This window comes from Odocoileus virginianus, chromosome 10 (assembly GCF_023699985.2).
Source record: "Odocoileus virginianus isolate 20LAN1187 ecotype Illinois chromosome 10, Ovbor_1.2, whole genome shotgun sequence".
In the NCBI taxonomy this organism is placed as follows: Eukaryota; Metazoa; Chordata; class Mammalia; order Artiodactyla; family Cervidae; genus Odocoileus; species Odocoileus virginianus.
Window position 1 is genome coordinate 55,386,001 of NC_069683.1, and position 23,656 is coordinate 55,409,656.

General features: G+C 35.7%; 1 protein-coding gene across 2 annotated transcripts in view; it reads left to right on the forward strand.

Annotated features, from left to right (window-relative positions):
• The window catches only part of RDX (radixin), a 101,137-nt gene that overhangs the window by 75,333 nt on the left and 2,148 nt on the right, over window positions 1–23,656 (forward strand). Inside the window, exons 14-15 of one of the 2 annotated variants that reach the window (XM_020869987.2) lie at window positions 364–524; window positions 20,109–20,202. In XM_020869987.2, coding sequence (XP_020725646.2) covers window positions 364–524; window positions 20,109–20,175 — 228 coding nt within the window. In that variant the 3' untranslated portion in view covers window positions 20,176–20,202. Of the gene's footprint in view, window positions 1–363; window positions 525–5,586; window positions 8,507–20,108; window positions 20,203–23,656 lie in introns of those variants that run through there. The other variant, XM_020869988.2, reaches the window with a different exon arrangement.

Genomic DNA, 23,656 nt, shown 5'->3' on the forward strand with positions numbered 1-23,656 from the left:
TCTCTCGTGGTATAGATTTTAGATCTTATGGTAATACCAACCATAATGGCTACATTGAACCTTTCTAAGTCATTTCAAGTATTAGATGATAAGGTTAAGGAAATTTAAAATAACACACAAATCATCATAGTTGCAGAGTATAGAAATGAAAGGTCATGGGTATTCCTCTCAAGTACTACCTCCCGCTATTACTTAAAGTACAACAAACAATTTAAAGAAAAAGATTTCACAGTGGAAATTTTAATGTAGTACAAAGTCAAAGATGTGTTATGTATGTATTTCTGTCTTTAAACCTTTTCCATAGATTTTTTTTTTTTAAATCTAAGAAAATAATAGTAGTCATACTCTTTATTTTTTAAACAGGCGTTAAGTTCAGAATTAGCCCAAGCCAGAGATGAAACCAAGAAAACACAAAATGATGTTCTTCATGCTGAGAATGTTAAAGCAGGCCGTGATAAGTACAAGACTCTGCGACAGATTCGGCAAGGCAATACAAAGCAACGTATTGATGAGTTTGAAGCAATGTGAGAGCTGTTATTTTGCATACATGTTCTTCATAAGCTGAACCACCAACAGAGAAAAGCAGGCCTTTGCGGATGTGATGGAATGCATCCCACCTTGCCAAAGCACTTACACCAGTTTGACTGTGGTGGCTAAAAGACATTTAAGGGGAGCTTTTCAACATTAAGGCAGTGTGATACCATGCTTGATTTTCTTTTTCTTTTGGGCCAGGGAATGAAGAACAGTGCTCCATCACCACCTTTTTCACATTTTTCATTTTCCGCTTTTATTTTATTTCTGTTGAGGATTAATACTAATTATCATGTCTGACAAATGTGTGTGTATGATTTAAGCACTTTGTTCATTTTACAGGATGATGGTGACGTAATGAGTGTTTAGGTAGAGCACTCTTTCCTTCTCCTTCCGTATTTTAGCTGCATGTATTTCCACATTCTCTCTCATTCACGTTTTCTCAGTGTGTACTTTTCATACCTTAACATGCCCTCTAACCATAGCACTGCATGTTTTAATCATTGGCAGTGATTAAAATAAGCATAGGTGAAAAGTCTTTGATAATTGTGTAGAAGATGGCTATGAATCATGAAAAGGATTAGGAAGTTTAATAGTGTAGTGTACAGCTTGTGGTTAATTTTTTAAATCTCAATTTAAAACATTATTGGATTTTTTAAAATTACAGTCCTCTTTGACAGAGCTGGATTGATTGGTGTTTCATCTCCTGTCATCCTTTGGTTTTCTTTGCCCACTGATTTCACAAAGGTATAGACAGCAGGTAGTAAGTGGTTCCCTAGGAAAGTTTATTGATGAAACACTACTGCAAATAACAGTTGTCTCTGAAATATTTCATAGATTGATTTAGAAAAACAGATATTTAATAAAAGAAATTATGCATTTGTTGGTAATTGATTGTCATCTTTAAAAAAAAACCCTGGACCTTTCTGGAAGGGCAGTGTATGAAAACATCAGTCCCAAGGAGGGGACAGTAATACTACCTCACTACTATACCTGCAGTGACTGGTCATTCAAACATAGTGAAATGTGTAAGCTATATGTTTTATAATACATAGAGATACTTTCCATCATAAAGGAACATTTTTGAGATTTCTTTTCCTTCAGAATATCTTAAGAGTGCTAAATTTTAACTGCCTTTTTGTTGAACTGAACTGTGGGACTCTGATTTGTATTAAAATTGTAAGCTCTCACTGGTATACTATCTTCTGGAAGGGTGTTGTATATCTGAGGAAGTGTGTATGTGTGTTTGAATGTGTGAGAGAGAGGTTGCTCTTGTAGCATACGATGAATGTCTGTACCTTCATTCTTGATGTAATTATTACATAATCATTTTAGCATATTTGGTTTCTAAATCATTGTGCTTATTTTTTTCAGTCTCTAAAGATACTTAAATTTGGTTAGTTAATTGTATTTTAGAAATTATAATTTTAGGTTATATTAATTTCATTTATGTTTTACAAAGAAATCTTTCCAGTTTAAAAGATGTTGAATATTCACATGTTCTAACATTTTATTTACTGTAAAACACCTAGATTTGGAGATAAGGAAAGCCTTGTTTTCTCTGTGTGGTTCAGCTACTTTCCATCTGGTATTATGCGTTCAAATTTACATTTATCTATTAAAATTGCCATTTTGTTAGACATTTTTCATGCACAATAGATTTAAGTTGTGTCTGAAAGTATCTCTTGTGCTTTTTTGATTTTGCTGACTTTAAAAGGATTAATCTGGGCAGACATTATGAAGAGGAAAGGTTGCATTTAATATATTTTTTGGATTGAGTAGGACAAAAGATAACTGGTTAACCTTGAAGTGACTGTTGTACAGTGGTTGTGCACATCCTTCAAAACACTGTGGAAGAGGATGCTTCTTGCAGCACATGAGAGGAATAGATGGTGAGCCCTGCTATTCATGGTTTAAAGCATGTGTTCACTTCAAAGCATTAAACAGTTGCCATAATAGGTGAAAATTTGGATTTCTATTGGATTTTTATTAATTTGCTTCATTTTGAATTGTGTGCACTACCATTCCTACTTCAGTTTGATATCAGTGTTGAAAAATTACCAGTTATATTTGCTGTTTATAATCTATTTGTAGATTAGGATTAAAATGGATTTAATCCATTTTTAAAGCTGTGTGAATTTTTCTAAACAGGAACAACTATTTGCAATATGGGATTTCATTAAACCAATTATAACTTTTATTATTAGCAGTTGAGAAGCACATGTTCATATAGCAATGTAAAAATATATTAATGAGTATTTGGTAAATTCCAACAGGCTTTTCCCATGAGCATAATTTTGTGTTGTACAATTAAGTTACATTACATCTATAATTTTGGATAACATTCATTGATTAACAATAAAGTGACAAAAGCTCATGCCTTCACAGTTCACTGTTGTTATTTAACATGGATTTCTTACATATATTTCCTGAAAATTATAATCTCTAATAGATCTGTAAATTATTATATTTTTAAAATGAGAAGTGAATAGGAAAAAGTTTAAAATCCTCATACATTTACTCTTTCCCCAAAATTATATATCTCTTTTGGTATGAAAGTAATATTGATTGTTAATTTTCTGGAGAAATTAAATTATTAAAAATCAGCCCTCTTCCTAATAGAATATCATATAAGATTTCTAGTCATTGCTCTTATTGTATAGTGAGTGTTTAGTTTTCCTAAGGAAGAAATAATTTCATTGTCATTGATTAATCTCACTGTTAAAATGTTAATTTTTTTAAAGAGCTATATACTAAGTGCTTCTTAAAAATCATAAAGATTATTCCTAAAGAAACAAGTGATAAATCTATTCTAAGAAAAATAAAAGCCAGGTGTCTTCTCAGTTTGTAATAATATTTGTCACTTTATTATTTCTACTCTCAAAAACAGGTAGTGATCTCTTTATTCTGATCCTGTTAGAAAATAAAAAAAGAGGAATTTTGTGTTACAAGATTTTGCTTTTTATCTGAGTAGAGTTTTTCTCTTAGAACTAGAATTAGCACTTAGAAAGTTATCTTAGACTGATTAGAACTCACTCCTGGTTATCATTAGAAAAGAGTTCCAATGTTATGATTAAAAATACCATTACTTTCTGTCTCAGCTCTTGTAACCTGTTGATTGGTGATATTTTAGACTTGAAGGTAAAAAGATTTTTTAGGTCCCAAAGCATCCCATTTTATGTATGCATGCATAATGAAAGTAATTAGTCTTTTTGAAATCTAAAACTTTAAAGTATAGGGATTATTGCCTTTAGCATTAATTTACTGATTAGTAAACCAGAGCTTAGATATCTGTCTGTCATAACGGGAAACATTAAATATGGAACTACACTGATAGTTCTCTCTTGTTTGTTCTAAATAAATAGAACTTTAGCTGTTCTTATTCTGTACTTTATTCTTTTTTTTTAACTAGAAGGTAATCTATTAAATATTCCAGTGTGTTTATCATGTAGAATGACAAACATTCTACTACATTTTAAAAGCACTGTGGATTTAGCAGATAGCATAACTTCATAAATCGTCAAGGCAATACGACTCCTCACGTATTACACTGTTAGCAAGGAAAAATTGGCCTACCATGTATTAAAGCCTGTCATCTTCTCATCCCTGGCTTTTCCAATTAATTTTAACTCCCCTTGATTCCTAGTGGACCTATTTCTTAATGTCTCCATCTTAGAGATTTTAAGAGTTGCCATTTTCCCTCTGGAAAGATGGTGACTTCTTTGCTGCCTCAATATTTCAACCTCCCTTAAACTGTGATAACAAAAGTTTTCTGATTTGAGGTTACATATGCTGCTTTAGGGGATTCCCTGATAGCTCAGTTGGTAAGGAGTCTTCCTGCAATTCAGGAGACCCCAGTTCGATCCCTGGGTCGGGAAGATCTGCTGGAGAAGGGATAGGCTACCCACTCTAGTATTCTTGGGCTTGCCTTGTGGCTCAGCTGGTAAAGAATCCGCTGGCAATGCGGGAGACCTGCGTTCGATACCTGGGTCGGGAAGATCCCCTGGAGAAGGGAATAGCTACCCACTCCAGTATTCTGATCCGGAGAATTCCCTGGACTGTATAGTCCATGGGGTTGCAAAGAATCAGACATGACTGAGTGACTTTCACTTTCATGCTGCCTTAGGAGTTGAAATATTCTTTATTTTTTCTTACAGAATTTTAGGGTTAAAGATTATGACTAGGATAATTACCCTATGGCATGTCTTTCAATTCAAGCTTATGTTTGGCTATGGAGTTCCCTAGCTACTAAACAGTTCCAGGTTCTTAAATGCCCTTCGTCTAGCGATGAACTGAGGCAGCTTAGCACACACACACATTTAGCCAATACACTTTTATTCAGTATGTTGTTATATTCTAGGATATAGAAGTATGATTAGAATGACTGTGACCCATTGTTTTGGACTCTCTTGAAGTGTGAAAACTCAAATATTTATCTTATCTCTTGGATCATTTGCAATAATCTGTTATAATACTAAATTTCTTTTAAGATGGCAACACCATTTTATTGATTCATGGTATTTGTATGCCCAGATTCCTCCATGCTTATATCTAGTCAGTTGCTTCCATTCTTGTAGTTTATTACTGTTTTAATTGTTCAGTTTTATTTAATGAACATTTTTGAAATTTAGGTTTGCTTTGATAATCATGCATGTCATTGAGTTTGCTCCTAAAAGTAGTTGACTGGTATTGTTTATCTTTAATTAAGTCTATATAGCCAAATGTCCATTTTCTTAGTGGTAACATGGGATCAGAATTTCTGAGATTTATGTAATAATCCTTGGGGAAATTCCTTTTGATAAAATATGGATTTATTATATCAAAGCCTTCTAGCACTGTATAATAATGTATGCCATTATATCTCATTTGTGACTTAAAGAGATGTTTTATATTATAGACCTAAAAATGCATGAATGTCTTAGACTCATAGGGCAACACTACCTCCTTCCTCTCTTTCCTTTTGTTTATACTCTAAAATCTATGTAATTCAGATGTAGCATTTTAGTTTTATATGCCATCATTCTATTTATGTAATTATTTGCTTTTAAATTTTAGCTAATTTGGATAAAAAGATACACTGTGTGATGAAGGAGACTACTGCAACATAAAGAAGAGCAATAGAGGAAAATAAGCAACTGGTAGAGAATAAGAATATACAGTACAGTTTAAGTATGGTTGTTCTCTGATAAATGACTTAATTTTCATTTTATAGGTCAAATTTTAAACACTGATCAATATTTAAAGATACTCTAAAAAAATAAAGTGCCTAATTTAAAAAGTTTTTCTAACTTTATAAAAAGACTCATTTTATACCCAATTGACAACCAGTCAGTACATAGTAATTAGTAATCTGTGTTCAATACTGAGAAGGTTAGTAGTGTTAGATTTCAGCTGAATCTTCATTACTTTATTGTATTAAAATATAAGAGTTACCATTTTAACCATTTTCAAGTGTTTGGTGACACTAAGAGTATTCACATTGTTGTGTAACCACACATCACCACTATCCCATCTCCAGAGCTTTTCATCAGCCCTAACAGACTCTCTGTACCCATTAAATACTAACTTCCCATTCCTCCCTTTTCCTGGTGTCTGGTGATCATTATCCTAATTTCTGTGTTTTTTAATTTGACAGTTCTAGGTACCTCGTATAAGTGAACTGACTCCTGTATTTATCCTTTTGTATCTAAATTATTTCACCTAGCATATTTTTAAGGTTCATCTGTATTGTAAGATATATCAAAGTTTTATTCTTTTTCAAGGCTAAGTAATATTCCATTGTACACATATACCACATTTTCCTTATCCATTCATTAGTTAATGGACATTTGGATTATTTCTGCATTTTGACTACTATGAACAGTGCTGCTTTGTACATTAGTGTACAAATATCTGTTTGAGTTCCTGCTTTCAGTTCTTGAGTATATACCCAGGAATGTAATTGCTGAATCATGTGGTAATTCTGTGTTTAATTTTTTAAGAAACTTGCCAATACTGTCTTTCTCAGCAACTACACTATTTTCTATTCCCACTGGCAGTGCATAAGATTTCCAGTTTCTCCACATCCTCAACCAACAATTGTTATTTTATTTTATTTGGCCACTCTGTTTGCAGAATCTTAGTTAGTTTCCCAACCAGGGATTGAACCCCAGGCCACAGCAGTGAAAGTGCTGAGTTCTAACCACTGGACAGCCAGGGAAATCCCTTTCATGTTGCTTTTGCTAATAGCAATCCAAGTGGATGAAGTGGTATCTCATTTTGATTTTGATTTTAATTTCCTTATGATGCATTTCTCTCTGGTGTTGAACATCTTTTCTTATGCTTATGGACTATTTGTATCTTGTTTGCTGAAATGTATATTCATGTTTTTACCATTTTATACTTGTTGAATTGTAGAAGTTCTTTATATGTTGTGGATGTTAGCCTATTACCAGATATATGAGTGCAGATATTTTCCCATTCTGTGAGTTGCCTTTTTATTCTATCAGTAGTGTTCTTTGATGCACAAGCATTTTTAATTTTGATGAAATTTAATTTGTTTATTTTTCTTTTGTTGCCTGTGCTTTAGTCTTGTGTTTTTTTTAGGAGGAAAAAACACATTTTCATGAAGGAACTTTTAATGAGACAGAAGAGAGATTACGTAGAGTGGTCAAAGTCTAGAGAGATTGAAAAGTAGACTGTTTTAAGTGGAGTAGAAAACGTAATTTCCTGTGTACTGACTTCAGGATGGTAAAGCTAGGGAAGGTTGAGTTAGGAATTAAAGGGCGCTTTAATCCTCTGCTGAGGTGGTTTAGTTTGATTTGAAGACATCTGGTGCCTTTGGGAATGCAGTTACAGAAGGGAATAATAACTGAACTTTGCTCCAAAGGAAAATTCATGCTGCTCTGTACAATGGACTAGAAAGGGCTGTAGTGTAATCAGCCTGCAGAAAGGCTGTGGTCATGGAAATGGTATTACTACCTTCTGAGTATTTAAAGGAAACATTTAGATGTAATTTGCTCTCATGTTTGCTATATATGGTAATATTTTTCCTTCCGCTTGTTTTCCAAATGTCTTGAAGACAGTTAAGACCTCCATTTTATCCATGAGATTTTAAGAGTGGGTTTTTTAGTGGGACGAAAAGAGAGCTGGAAATTAAGAACACCCAAGAACAAATAGACTAGATTCTGAGTTCTTATTACAGGTTGTTGTACTTTATTACGCTCTAGTTTTATAAGCGGTTTCATAGTTCTGAATCAGAATGTCTGTTTTGGAGTATGTTACTGGGATCAGATACAGATGTTTAGATTCCAGACTCATTGTTTCATTGGAATGTATTGACCAAATGTTAATATCCATGTACTTTTGAATTATTAAGAATTGTTTATAGTTGAAAAACACTGCGAAGTGTGCTTAGAGCAGTTGTATCCAGTATCCTTCCTGCTTGCTGATGACTAATAATGTAGTGACTGGAAGAAACTTGAAGGTTTTTTCAAATAGGTTTTAAGGGGTCGGGGAAAAAGTTCTTTCAGATAATGATGAAGGGAGTGTATATATCAAAACACAACTCAATGAAGATTATCTCAATATACATACATAATTTTCACTGACTGACAACTTGGAACAAATTAATTTGGAAATTTCTGAAGGTTTTTTAAAGTTGAGAATCGTTTGATTATGCTCATCAACTTAACTTTCTTTTTTTTTTTTTGATTCATGTGCTTAAGCCCAAATGATATGTTTTTTTTCCCCTTATTTTTGCTTATTTTCCCCAGACAATTTTAATATACTCCTCAATTTTTAGGCCATAAAATTTTGAATATAAGTGTATGATCTTTTGGTAATCTGAGTTATAGATGGATGGTTCCCCCCCACTAACTTTAAAATATGTTGATTTATTGTTGGTATATAGATTAAATGTAGAAGTTTGCCACTTTTTAATTTGTGTTTTAAGAGTACTTTCTATCAAGACAAAATATATGTAAAAAGAAATCAATCTGATGAATATGTTTGCTTTCTTTTAAATTATTTCATTAATAATTTGCAAGTGTACTACATGATCACACATTTTAGTTTCTTAGGACTTTCACTTTGATTAGTTTTCTAAAAAATTTAAAAATTAAAAAAATAGTTGAAAAATATTTCTGTTGATGGGGGTAAAATCAAACAAATCACTTTAGCAGTTTATTTGTATTCTTAAAATACATTGAGAATACCTTCATTGTGTAAAAACCAGTACCAAACAGTATAAAACCTGAATTAGAACCCAGAATCTCACCATGTGTATCATTTACAGTTTAATGTGCTGGGCCACATTATATTTCAGTATACTTGATGTTTTAAGAATATAATGAATTGAGGGGGGCCATAGGCTGTATCAAAGGCTTTTCATCAAAATGTATAGAAGATACATCCAGTGGAAAAGTAATTTCATTTTTAGAGCAGATTGTTGGCGTTAACGTTTTGGGAATATTCTCAAGCATTAGGAAGACTGGAAGCCAGCATGTCTGCTACAGATTACTGATGTGATGTACAGAAGTAGGAAAATGTTCTCCACTACCTATTTTTGAGCCATTATGTGTTCTTAGGCATTAGAAATTTTAAGAGGTTTTCAGTTTAATGGTATTATGAAAGGAAAGGTGAATGGGAAATTAGGAGGCATGGATTTTCTTCCATTAAGTAATGAGATTAATACATACATGCATATGCATTCACAGAGGCAGTCATTCTTCCAGTGATTTACAGAGCAGTTGCTATTTCTGCAAAGCCCTGGTAGAGTTATGAGACAGATTTGACCCTATGAATGTGTCAAGGAAATTATAGTTAGGCACTTGAGACACAAACTCAAATTAAGGTATAGAAATTAAAGTAGTAAAAAATCAGAAGAAAAATTGAGATAAAATGTTCAGGAGTTGAAATGAGAGGTTATTATGATTAGTATACAAAGAAGCATGATATTGACTTGATTAATGCGACTGGGAAAATTTTCCTTCATTTGTAAAATTCAAGCTACTGGGGAGCATAAGAGTTACAAATTAAACACTGAGTAGGCTTCCTAATAACTTGATTTTCTGCCACTAAGTATAATTGCATTTTCTTTAATATCAATGTATCTGGTTTTCTTATAATAGTTTACTGAATAATAATGGTTTATGTTAGAATAGCCAGTATTGAAATATAATGTTCAAGTTTTCTTATAGCCCTTTTGCTAATTACTTGTTTAACTTTACACTAAGTTTACCATTTTTTTTTTACTGTAAATTATTTTTTTACTTTTAAGTAAATATCAGGATATCCATTATCCCAAACAGTACAGGTAGAATTTCCTTTTCAAACAGTGGTTAATTGTTTGTGTTGATTTTTGTAAATATCCATATATATTAACAGTTTGTATCACTGCTAAGCTTCAGAAAACTGGAGTATTGAAGGATTTTTTTTCTTTTGGTTATTTTTTTGGAGATTATTTTAATCATTAAAATAATTATTATTGCCATATTCCCTCTCTTTTTTATTAAAAGAATTTTGAGCTATACATAAAGAAATTTTCAAAAACTAGAAAAGTAGCTATTAAGTTATAGCTATTAAAGGCATACATTTTTCATTGTCTTTATTATCACTTGTTGAAATTGCCTTTTTTTATTTTTTTGAAATTGCCTTTTTAAAGGTGCTGTAGGTCATATTTAACTACTTTATGACTAAGTCTCATTTTTTCGAGAACTTGGATAAATCATTAAAATTTTAAAAAATATGTAACCATGAAACTGAAGTCAGTAGGTAGAAATAAGGTAGTACAGAAAAGTTAAGCTTACTTCCCTCTGTCCTGTAGTCTTGCCGCTCTCCCTAAAGTTAGCTATTGGGTTGGCCAGAAAGTTCAGACTTTTCCGTGAGATGTTATGGAAAAACCCGAATGAACTTTCGGCCAATCCAATATCTTTTTCCAACTTATGCCTCCTGGAAATTACCTATACATACAGAAGCTTGCATATGTTGTATACTTCTTGTTGTTTACATAAGGTATAGCATTCTATATACAAAGTTTGCACTTCTTTCACTGAATAGTGTTATTTTTTAAAACATTACATAGAAGTACAAAAATACCACAGTACTTAATTATGTGGATGCCCCTTAACTTATGAACATTTATATTTTTACTAATCCTTTGCTTTATAAACAGTATTGCCATGTATTCTTGTACAAATACTGCTTGCATTTTATCCTGTTTAAGATACTGTGTCATAGTGAGTGTGAATGAGGTAAGTTTGTATAAGATTTAGATATTCCTAAAATACAGGAAGTTTTTTTGGTTTTCTCAAATGATGTAAGTGCACTTTTTACATTTATAAAATGTAAATAGTAATATGTGCTTATAGAAGCACCTTTGTAATAAAAGTAGACATTTTTCATAAATTGGATTTCTGTATTTCAGGTTTAAAAGGTGAGATGGCTGTAATGATCTTTTCACTATTGAGGGCCAAAGGGTAAAAGATCTGCCAGTATATAAAACTCCTCTGACTTCTTCAAATTTTGTAATCAGAAAATGTTATTTAAAGAAAAAAGCAAATCAGTAGGGTAGGATTTTCTAAAGGTACTTTGGTAGCTCTTTGGGTTTTAATTTCCTTTGAGTGCCACCATTTTCTCAGTGTAGAGTTTTCATTTGCTTACTTTTATTAAAATGAAAAATGGCAAGGTCAGATAATTGCAAACTCTTAATGATACAAAGCTTCCCTGTTGCTTCAGACGGTAAAGCGTCTGCCTGCTGTGCGGGAGACCTGAGTTCGATCCCTGGGTTGGGAAGATCCACTAGAGAAGGAAATGGCAACCCACTCCAGTACTCTTGCCTGGAAAATTCCATGGACTGAGAAGCCTGGTGGGCTACAGTCCATGGGGTGGCAAAGAGTCGGACACGACTGAGCGGCTTCACTCACACTCACTCTCACTCAATGATACGAAGCACTTGAACATGACAACAACCAGAGGCAAAAGTATTTCATAGAATATCAAATTTTCTTTGGTTTTTAAGGAGGTAGATCAACTTAATTCATCCTATTATTTATATGATCTTCCTTTCTGACTTTAGGAGAATGTCCTTTGATTTCAGACTTTACTTTTCAGGTTAAATATTGCTCTTGTACCTGTAGACTTTTGGTTAAGTGATTTTCTTGGACCCCAGATATTTTGGGGGGATACAGCCTAGATTAGTTTCAACGTGCAAATGATGTTTCATGTTAATTAGAAGAAACAGTGATGTTAGTGGTTTGCAGTCTGCCTCTCTTCCTACTCGCTTAGAGTCACAGTAAATTCTAAGCTAATGTACCAGAGAGGATCATAAAGTCTCGGTCCTCAATCTAGTAGTTGCCATCTTTCTATTGCTCTTCCAGGTGCTGAGTTCTGTTTTTGCGTAGGTTTCAGGCATGCTCAGAAATGCTCAGTCAAGTCAACGTACAGACTTCATAGCCCATGGTTATCCCCTTTATAGGGGTGCAGGATCCTTTCCCAGATTCTCTTGACTTTTTCAGCAGCGGTTTTGTTTTTTTACAATGGATACATAGATCCAGATGTCATCACTCCAGATCAGGTTAGATAAACAGGCAGTCTGCTTGGCACTTAAAGAGTGTCTGAAATAGAAAGATTGAAGTAGTACAGTGTAGTGAATTTTGTCAGGGTTTGTATTATGGCCTGGTCACTTTCTAGATATGTGACGTTCAGAAGCCGCTCAGCCATTTAGGGCCTCAGTTTCTCCATCTGTTAAATGGGAGTACCACTGACTATGAGCATTGACTATAATAATATACATGGAATGTTTTGTTTACAGCCTGGCGTATTAAAGGCATTTATTATGTCATTTTTGTTTTTCATAATATTTTTTGTTCATCTGTCAGTGTTGTATTAGTATTTGTACCTCCCTCAGTCGTATGGGTTCTATTTTTTCTGTCTTCTGTTTGCCTTTTAAGGACTTTGTCATTCTCTTTAGAAGGTATTGCTCGGCATATGTTTATTGAGTGTGTGCCAAGCCCTGTGCTAAGTCTGTAGAGATAAAATAGGTTGTCCTGAGCATGAAGAGTTTGTGGTCTATTGCTAGAAAATAATGTGTGTGTTTGAGTAAGTGAGGTTCAGGGAACCTCAACCTCTAAGTGTCGGAGTGTACCAGGGCCCAGGCGTGCCCTGTCTACAGTACTTGGCTGTCTTGGTGACCTCATCCAGTGTTGTTGCTTGACATGCCATCTGTATGCTAAAAACAAATCTCTAGCCAAAACCCTCTCCCTTGTACTCCAGATGTGCGTGTCTGTTTACCTGATATTTTCACTTTGATATCTAATAGGCATCTCAAACTTGTTACATCAAACTAAATTTGAGGTTTTCCTCCTCCTCCCTCCCACTGGTTTCTGCCTCAGCCTTCCGCTTCTCCTGCCCTCCTTTCGATGGATCTGGCCCAAACCTTGACTGTAATGTGATTCTTCTTTTCCTCTGTTAATCCACACCCAATCCAATCACCAAACTGTTGGTCCAACATTCAAAAATACATTAAAAAAATAACCATTCATACACCTTCCACAGCTGTCACCCCATCCCACAGATGGATTGATTGTAGTGTTGTTGCCTTCTGATGGGTTTTCTGGTGTCCTCTTTTGCTCTTCTACAGTCTGTGAAGACAGTAGCCTTAGAAAGGTAAGTCAGATCCTGTCACTTATGCCCAAATAACCCCCAGACCTCTTCCACCTCAGTAAAAGCTATATCCCTCTCAGTGGCCATTCAGAGCCCAAGATCTGATCGCTTGTCACTCTCAGACCTCATCTGCTGATTTCCCCTGTTCTCACTGAGTTGAGGTCAGCTGGCTTCTTTGTTATCCTCTAAGCTAGCCAGTGCTGCTGTTGGCCTCAGTCCAGAATGGCTTTTTCCCCAGATATTTTTACGATGCGCTTCCTTACCACTTCCAGGATTTTGTTTCAGTGTCACCTCAGTGTGACCTTCCCTTTACCACCTTATTTAAAATTGCACTTTGCCCCAGTATTCCCTACCTATGTCTTTTAACTTCTGTATGTAGCACTTCCTATCCAATGTACTATACATATATTTTTATATTTCAATATATATGTTTATGTGTATTTTTATTAAATGAATGGGGCGGGTGAATTCTGGGAGCTTAGAAGGAAGGCATCTAACCTTGGTGGAAGGCTCGCTGAAGGAGCCAAGTCTTTCAGGATGAGTTAGTCGGTGGTTGGGGGTGAGAGGCAAAGCTAGGAGGGCCATCCAGATAGCAGGAATTATGTGTGCAAAAACCTCTAGACAAGGGGTATGCTGGAACTACCTATTTGTTCAGTCGCTAATTTCTGTCCGACTGTGACCCCATGGACTGTGGATGTCCAGTGGTGTTCTCAAGGCTGGTTTACACATGGGTTAAGGGAAAAAGTGTACCTTAAGAGTAATTTCCAGTGCTAAAACCAGGGACATCAGCTATGTAAGCAGAGGCTGATGAAGTCTGAGACTAAAGCCAGCTCTAGAGTTGAGTAGGGGCTAGACAGTAGAGCTGCCTTGGGCTGCAGGTTAGGAAAGTCCACTTGGGTTACTTCTAGGGACCTGAGGACAGGTTAAGATGGCTTTTATGTATGTTCTGGAGCTACTAAGGAACTTTTGTGGAGGAGCCCTTGCATTTATTCACCCGAATATTTTAGCACCTGGTACCTTCCAGGTAGTATGTGTACAGACTAATCACTGGGAATGTAATAGTGAAAAAGACTAGATCCTTATCAGTGGGCTTGCTTTCTATGGTAAAACATGAAACACACATGCAGAATAATTTAAAAGTTTTAAATTGTATTAGATTGAATCATGTAAAATTGACGATGTTCAACCATCTTTGACCTATAAAAGCAACAAATCTATATTAATATTTTGAAAGGAACAAGGGAGTGAGTTGGGGAAAAAATGATAATTTGGGTAGGAAGGTCGGAAAAAGTCTCTGAGAGGAAGTGGCATATAAAAAAAAGAGTTTAAAGTAAATCAAGACAACAAAGGTAAATGCCCAGAAGGATCAGATGAGCACACGGCCTGATGGGGAATCCACGCCTGTCCAGAGAGGGCTCAGCTCCTCAAGTCAGTACCCTCAGTGCTGCTGTCCCTTGTGATTCTCCAGGATAAGCCAGCAAACACCTTTTAAAAAAAGTGTCCAAAGAATAATGCTTTAAACATTTAAGTAGAAATGTAATGTTATGTGAAATCTCCCAAAGTTTGCATGTCATTCATTTCAAAACATTTAGAAAACATTTTACAAGCCAAACAATGTGTCTGTTCTCCAAAAGTGGCCCACTGCACACTGCTTTATAAGCTTTGCTTTAAAGTATTCCAAGGGGAGAGAAAAGCACATGCAAAGAACTTGAGGCAAGAAAGGGCGTCAAGTGGTTCAAGGAACAGGAAAGAGGGCAGTATGTCCAGAGCTAAGTGAGCCCGAGGGAGCGTTATCTGCTATGAAGTTGGAAAGGAGCCAAATCTCAAGGAGCCCACAGAAGCACAGGGCAGAAGTGGAAGGACAGACGTGCAAATTTAGTGTGTGCCAGACAAGTGTGCACCTTGGGACCATGTGCCTGGAGGGAGGGACACCCTTTTCTAATCTGTACAAGGATACCGTAAATGCTGCAGGCATCCTTGAAGGTAGGTGCACTATCCCATTTCATGCTTCAGTAACCTGCTCCCCTGGTGGCTCAGACAGTAAACCCACAGGAAACCCAGGTTTGATCCCTGGGTTGGGAAGATCCCCTGGAGAAGGGAATGGCAACCCACTCCAGTATTCTTGCCTGGAGAATTCCATGGACAGGGGAGCCTGGCGGGCTACAGTCCTTGGGGTCCCAGAAAGTCAGACGAGATTGAGCGACTAACACAAAGCTTGCCCAAAGGCCAGTATAATGGCAGAGTGTGCCTTGGGTTTGGGTTTCTTTGAATTGAAAGGCGCCCTCCCGCTGCTTTTTAAAACTATAAAAGGTTAAATTTCCAACCGAGACATTTTCACTTGACTGCCCTTTGGAGGATTTTCCTGTCTGCATAACTTAAAGAAGAATGCTGTAAATATTATACTGAATACAGAGTAACACTGACTTGGAGACCAGACTTACTCCACTTCTCATGTGGGCTAGTAACGCCAACCTGTGAAGAGCTTAGTGCTCTCGTTTTCAAGAAAAGGTGAGTATGGCTTAAGGATTTTAAGTTGAAATACATGATTTATTCTTGTGAGGGTAAGAAAACATCCTTTTATTGAGTGTTAAAACCCTCAAAATCAAATCGGTCTACGCTCAAGGGATCTTAGAAATCTGCTGGAAAATAAAATTTGAGATGAAGGTGGTTATGGCTAGAAACAGGACGTTTCAGCTAGTTGATAGATGTTAAATAAAATATATTTCTGGAATTTGGTGAGCAGGACTTCAGTAACAAGTGAACTTGGTCTAGAAAAAATTCAAGAGACTGAGGATCAGATTGGATAGAGAGTTTCAGCCAGAGGGGAGCCATGGAGGAAGGTGGCTGCAGTGTGAGGCCTGAGAAGTCTCTGTGCCGCCTTGAGACGAGTTCACACTTTAAGTGAGCCACCTGAGGAAATGCCTGCGGAGATTTCTAAACTAATTTCCAGAGCTAAAGGTGATGGAATATTTCATTAAAATTAGTCATCCATTTTTTTTGGTCACTTAGAATATTTGAAGACAGAGAAAGCATAATTAAAAACATTCTTCAGATGCTCTGTGTGGGTTATTTGCTTTACCTTGTCGATAAAAAATGGATCTGATTTAACTTTCCTAAGAATTCTTTTAAACTATTAGATTTTTGCCTGTGGAATTAAAAGGGAAATTGTACTTTTCGGAGAAAAATCACTAGAATTATATTTCGCATTGAGGTTAGTAGACTGTAATTACTGAAAAAAGTAGGAGTTAAACTTTCTGTAAAGATTATATTTTCAGGTCCAAATGTTAAATTTTTTTTTTTTTTTTTTAATATTTTCAACTTCTTGTGCCAGATAGTTTCTGTCGCATCTCACAGCCCCGCTGTTCTGGCAGGAGAGCAGCCATAGGTGTATGTGAGGGAAGGAGCCTGGCTGCTTTCCCGTAAAACTTCATTCACAGACCCTGCGATCCAACCTTCTTATAATTTCATGTGTCATGAAATCTTCTTTTGGCTTTTAAATCATGGTCTCAACAAAAAAATAGATGAGCTGGATGGTCCTTGAGCCATAGTTTGCTGACCCCGAATTAAAGGATTTAAAAAACCATTACATTCTTCTAAGGGCCAGTGATGTGGCTTTCTCAGCTGTCTAGATTGTTTATTTCATGGTAGAGGGGTTTTATTTTGTAATAATGAAGAGATTTCCTTATAAATTTGAAAAATTTTCAGCAGGGATTCTCAAACTGAGCACATCAGAATCAGCTGCAGACTTTGTTAAAATGGTGATTTGCAGGGCTCCTCCCTCCCAAAGTTTCTGATTCAGCAGGTCTATGTGGGGCCCAGGAACTTGGATCTTTAACCTGGAGGCTGATGCTACTGTTCTGGGACCATACTTTGAGAATCACTTATTTAGAATGAGGGTGTGCGACCCTGTGGGAATAACACAGTTGCTGCTTTTCTCAGTGTCCTCAGAGTAGCTATTGACCTCTTTACCTAGAGGGTTTGAGACCTTCGAGTTCTAATGATTAAAAGACCAAAGATAATTGGAACCAAATTTATAACTCCCTATTATAGTATTTTCCTCCATCGATTTCTGAAAGTTTTAAACATATATAAACAAGAGCATGCTTTTCAACAGGTTTAAGGAAAGGAATGTGCCTAGGAGAAATATGAACAAAGAAATATATTGTTTATATATAGTACATTTTCTTAAATAGTATTATACTAATAGTATAATACTACTATACATAGTAAATACATATATAATACTCAGGCATCAGATTTTAAAATAGTATATTGCCAGTCACTTTGGCATTCTGTATTCCTCCCCTATCACATCACCCTTTTCTTCTATTTTAACTGTTTGTATCTACAAGTAATGTCTTCTTTTGCATGCATAGGAACTTTACCTAATTTCAATTGCACACACACACATCTGTTTTGATGAACATAGCTGTGTTCATTCATTTTCACTGCTCTGAAGGTGTCTGTCTCATGAGTGCGCTACAATTTTTCCACTCCCCTGATGATGCCCACTTGGATTGTTTCTAGTATTTTTTATTTTACAAACAATATAGCCTGAAATCTTCTTGAACACATTTCCTAGTAATGTGAGCAACAATATCTGCACCTCGGGAGGGGAATTGATCAGTTACAGGGGCATCTTCAACTTTTCTATGTAAGCATCAACTTGTGATCCAAAGGAAGAATATATCCACATTGACTTGAGCACACTTGATATCACCAGATTTTTTAACTTTTTGCCAGTTTGAAAGGTTTAAAATGTGCTTTTAGTTTGCATTTTCTTGATTACTAATATAGTTCAGAATTTTTCTTAAATTGATGGACCTTTCATGTCTCCTTTGAAATGACTTTTTTTGCCTGTTTTCTTTTAAAGTTCTCCACCTTGTTTTGATAATAAAATTCTGACTAGTTTTGACTCTTTCTTATTATTCTACATAAATTTTAGAATTAGTTTCAATACTATGGGGGAAAAAACCTTTTGGTGGAAAAGTACTAATAGATTAATTTGGAAAAAAATTCCATCTGTATAATACTTAAGTATTCCTAGTCATGAATATATAATATTTCTGCATTTATTTATGTCTTCCTTAATACTTTTCAGTAAAGTTTAAATTTTCCATTAAGATCATCTGTTTCTGTTGTTAGACTTATTATTAAGCATCTTATTTTTACTGTCTTTTTAGTAGTTACATTTTAAAACTATTTGTGGCTGGTATATAAAAATGAAGTTGATTTTTGTTTGCTGATCTTATATTTAAGAATCTTGCTCAATTATTACTATTTCTCATAATTTGTGAAGCCTTTTGGGCTTTCTGCATAAATAGGCATCTTCTGCAGTTAATACCGTCCTCAGTCTGTCTTCTCAATCCATATAACTTCTTTTGCTTACCTACCAACTTGATTTGACTAAAGCTTGTGGTACAATGTTGAACATGCATGCACCTCATTTCTGATTTAAAAAGATCCTTCTTGCATTTGCCGTGACATATGTTTGCTGTTTTGGTAGATGACCTTTATCAGGTTAATGACACTTCTTTATATATATATGCCTATTTTGCCAAGAGTTTTTCTTAAATAAAAAGTATACTTAAAATTTGTCAAATGCAATTTCTGTGTATTTTGAGATAATGTGTGTGTGCTTTTTTGTTAGCATATTGAATTAGATTTTTCTAATGTTAAACCAAATTTCATTCTTGGGATAACTTAGTGTGATTTACATCCTAACCTATGGCTTGGCACTCCATGAACAGAATCACCTGTATTGTGAATGTCCTGCCTCTGATTTATATGTATCTCTCAACAGCTCCCATCTCCATTAAGGTTGCCGTTTTTCTTAGAGGGCTTTTAATTTTATGGTGCCACCTGGTGGCAAGCTTTCAACATTTCTGGTACTCTTCACCTCTTAGGCAACTGCATGCATGGTTTTCTGTTATAACTGTAACCCCTCATTTATTTTTTTTTTTTTCTTATAATATTTATTCACTTTACTCCCCATTCCTCCTTTTTCTTGCTCTTAGGAAAATTCTTTTTTCAGTATACTCATGCAAATCATTCTCTTTTCCTTCCTTTTCCTTCTCTCCCATTTTGTTACTTTATGGGTACTGTAAATCTACCTGGTTAAGAATGATGAGAACAGTGCTGGTTACTAGGGGAAAATATACAGCAATACATTGTAGCGTGGCATTTCATACAATAAAGTGCCTGCTCTGCTAACCTTCAAAGTCTTTGAAAATACTTAAAATTTTCTGTAAAGTGTTCTTAAATTTCAAATACTACTTAATCACCCTCTAATTAATTCTACCCATTTAACATCAAAATTCACTATAAAGAATAAATTGTAAAACTCCTTTGTTTCGTTGTTTCTGTGTTCCTTTATCCAAGTTTGAGAGTTCTACTGTATTTTACTACAAAGGCTCATGCATTAAACTGCTTGGAAACCAAACTAGTCATCCGTAGCATGGTTTCCATGGGAAACAGCCCACCACAGCTGCCCTTTTGATAAATAACCCACTTATAAGATAGAGTTATCAGTAACTGTGTTTCCAATTGCTTAACCCTCAAGCATAGAAAATATGATAAACAATATTTTCCATTCTCTCTGGTCATAAGACTAAGACTAGTTTGTGTGAAATGGCTGCAACTATGAGAATTCTAGCATCTCTTTTTATTTATTTTTTCTAGCATCTCTTTAAAAAGGAGATTGAAAGTTATTCTTATTTTCACATTGTAGCAATTGTGGAGATTCAAAAGTGATTGAAAAAGAAAAGTTAGAGGTTAAAGATTAGGAAAAAGATTGCTTTGGCAGTTTGGTTACCGAGACGGCTCTACAGAATGCAGGGGACAAAGGTGCTTCTGGCTTCTGTACTATAGCGTTGGCTTCCTTCTGTGTTCTTTTGCTGAAATGCTTTCTAACCTTTCTATGTCTCTCTTAAAAGGTGGGGACCCAAACTGTATGCATTGTTCCAGATGCGTTCTTGCCAAAGCAGTATAAAGCAAATGTAACAGTTAGGAAGAAGGCTCTCTCACTGGGTAAGTACAACAGGTCACAGCTTCCCAGTAGACCTGCCACATCCTCGCCACTTCAGAAATGCTGGCAGGACCCCATAAAACCTGAGTCTGTGCATCCACAGCCCCGAGCCTTTTGTCTAGTGAAATGCCAGTCCAAAGAGTTGACCCAGATCCAGTCCTCCCTGTGCAGCTCCTAATCTCACCCACTCTAGATTCTTCCTCAGGTGTTTGCCTCTCTTTGGCTCTTTGCCAGTCAAGAACGTTGAGGTCAGACAGAGTTTACTACAGTGAGATTTAAGCTGTAATCTTTGTGAGGTGATTAGACATGCTACCTTAGACTGTTCTCTTACTTTGTGAAAGAACCTTCTTGATGTAGCATATCACTGTGCCAGCTCACACATAGGATACTTGTGTGCTGCTGGTAGGATTTTTTTTCTTCTTATTTGAAAAAATGTTCAGATATACTTAAAAATGAAGTGTCATACCTATATATTAAATAAAAGAATTCCAGAATTGGTTTGTAAACCAGATTAGTACTGTGCATTGATCGTAATTTGGAAATATTTAAAAGTCATTGATCAACGTGAGTACCATAAGAAATTGTTCCAAAGTTATGTTTCGACTCATCCCATTTCTAAATAAAAACTAGAGCAGTACAGTTTATCTTATAGATCTTGAATGGTACATTTGAGTCCCCCCAACTTGCTGTTTAAACCTCCCCAAATTCTACACACAAAACTCAGTGTGAATACATTGGAGACAATAAGATGTGGAATAACTGTTATTTTTTAGATTCTTTTCATGTGACATTAAACAAATGGTGATATATTTTCACTTAGCCTGGATAATTTTTGGAAATGATTTGCTTGTTTGGCCTTGATATTTATTTATTTTCTAATCCCAAACTCCCAGTACTTCCCTTCCCAACTCTTACTCCCCTTTGGCAATCACAAGTCTGTTCTCTCTGTCTGTGAGTCTGTTTCTGTTTTATAGATTTGTGTCATATTTAGATTTCAGATGTAAGTGACATCATATGGTATTTGTCTTTCTAACCTATTTTGCTTGGTACCATATCTCTAGTTCCATCATGTTGCTGCAAATGGCATTATTTCATTCTTTTTAATTACCTTGACTTCTGGATTGCTATGAATTGAGTTTAAGGTCATTCACGAATCTCTGACATCCCCAAAATATTTTCATTGTTTTCAAATCCACTTGAAGGGCTTGTTTTGAAAGGCATGTAGCTGTTTGTGACTCCATAGAATCTAGTTAATCTTATTCCTGATATTTGAGCTAAAATCCTTGGTTAAAACATGTTCTGAGCAATCCATAGATTGCCACAAATAATGCTATTTTTAGCTATTCATCTTTAAGCCATTTCTTCCAGTGCCTGCATTTATGTAACTCTTTTCCATTTTGGAAAGTAAGAAGTCAAGAGATACCTGGAATAACAGGCAAGTGTGGCCTTGGAGTACAAAATGAAGCAAGGAAAAAGCTAACAGAGTTTTGCCTAGAGAACACACTGGTCATAGCAAACACCATCTTCCAACAACACAAGAGATGACTCTACACATGGACATCACCAGATGTTCAATAATGAAATCAGATTGATTATATTCTTTGCAGAAGAATGGAGAAGCTCTATACAGTCAGCAAAAACAAGACAGAGCTGACTGTGGCTCAGATCATGAATTCCTTATTGCAAAATTCAGACTTAAATTGAAGAAAGTAGGGAAAACCATCAGGCCATTCAGGTATGACCTAAATCAAACCCATCACAGTTATCCAGTGGAAGTGACAAATAGATTCAAGGGATCAGATCTGATAGTGCCTGAAGAACTATGGACAGAGGTTCGTAACACTGTACAAGAGGCAGTGATCAAAACTATCCCCAAGAAAAAGAAATGTGAAAAGGCAAAATGGCTGAGGAGGCCTTACACACAGCTGAAAAATAAGAGAATTGAAAGGCAAAGGAGAAAAGGAAAGATATACCCATTTGAATGCAGAGTACCAAAGAATAGCAAGGAGAGATAAGAAAGCCTTCCTAAGTGAACAATGCAGAGAAATAGAGGAAAACAACGGAATGGGAAAGACTACAGGTCTCTTCAAGAAAATTAGAGATACCAAGGGAACATTTTGTGCAAAGATGGACACAATAAAGGACAGAAGCTATGTGGACCTAACAGAAGCAGAATATATTAAGAAGAGGTGGCAAGAATACACAGAAGAACTATACAAAAAAGATATTAATGACCCGGATAACCACGATGGTGTGATCACTCGTACCTATAGCCGAAAATCATGGAGTGCAAACTCAATTGGGCTTTAGGAAGCATTACTACAAACAAAGCTAGCAAAGGTGATGGAAATCCAGCTGAGCTATTTCAAATCCTGAAAGATGATGCTGTGAAAGTGCTGCACTCATTGTGCCAGCAAATTTGGAAAACTCAGCAGTGGCCACAGGACTGGAAAAGGTCAGTTTTCATTCCAATCCCAAAGAAGGCCAATGCCAAAAAATATTCAAACTACAACACAATTGCAGTCATATCACATGCTAGCAAAGTAATGCTCAAATTCTCCAAGCCAGGCTTCAACAGTACATGAACCGAGAACTTCCAGATGTTCAATCTGGGTTTAGAAAAGGCTTGAGGAACCTGAGATCAAATTAACAACATTCGTTCGATCATAGAAAAAGCAAACGAATTCCAGAAAAACATCTACTTCTGCTTCATTGACTAAGCTAAAGCCTTTGACTGTGGGTCACAACAAACTGGAAAATTCTTAAAGAGATGGGAATACCAGACCACCTTACTTGCCTCCTGCAAAACCTGAATGCAGGTCAAGAAGCAACAGTTAACCGGACATGGAACAATGGACTGGTTCAAAATTGGGAAAGGAGTATGTCAAGGCTGTATATTGTCACCCTGCTTATTTAACTTCTATGCAGAATACATCATGAAAAACGCTGGGCTGGAAGAAGCACAAGCTAGAATCAAGATTGCCGGGAGAAATAGCAATAACCTCAGATAAGCAGGTGACACCACCCTTAGGGTAGAAAGTGAAGAGGAACTAAAGAGCTTCTTAATGAAGGTGAAAGAGGAGAGTGAAAAAGCTGGCTTAAAACTCAACATTAAAAAAACTAAGATCATGGCATCCAGTCCCATCACTTCATGGCAAATAGATGGAGAAACAATGGAAACAGTGAGAGACTTTATTTTCTCAGGTTCCAAAATCACTGGGGATGGTGATTGCAGCCATGAAATTAAAAGATGCTTGCTTTTTGAAAAAAAAAAAAGCTATGACAGACCTAGACAGCATGTTAAAAAGCAGAGACATTACTTTGCTGACAAAGGTCTGTCTAGTCAAAGCTATGGTTTTTCCAGTAGTCATGTATGGATGTTGAGAGTTGGACCATAAAGAAGGCTGAGTGCCAAAGAATTGATGCTTTTGAACTGTGGTGCTGGAGAAGACTCTT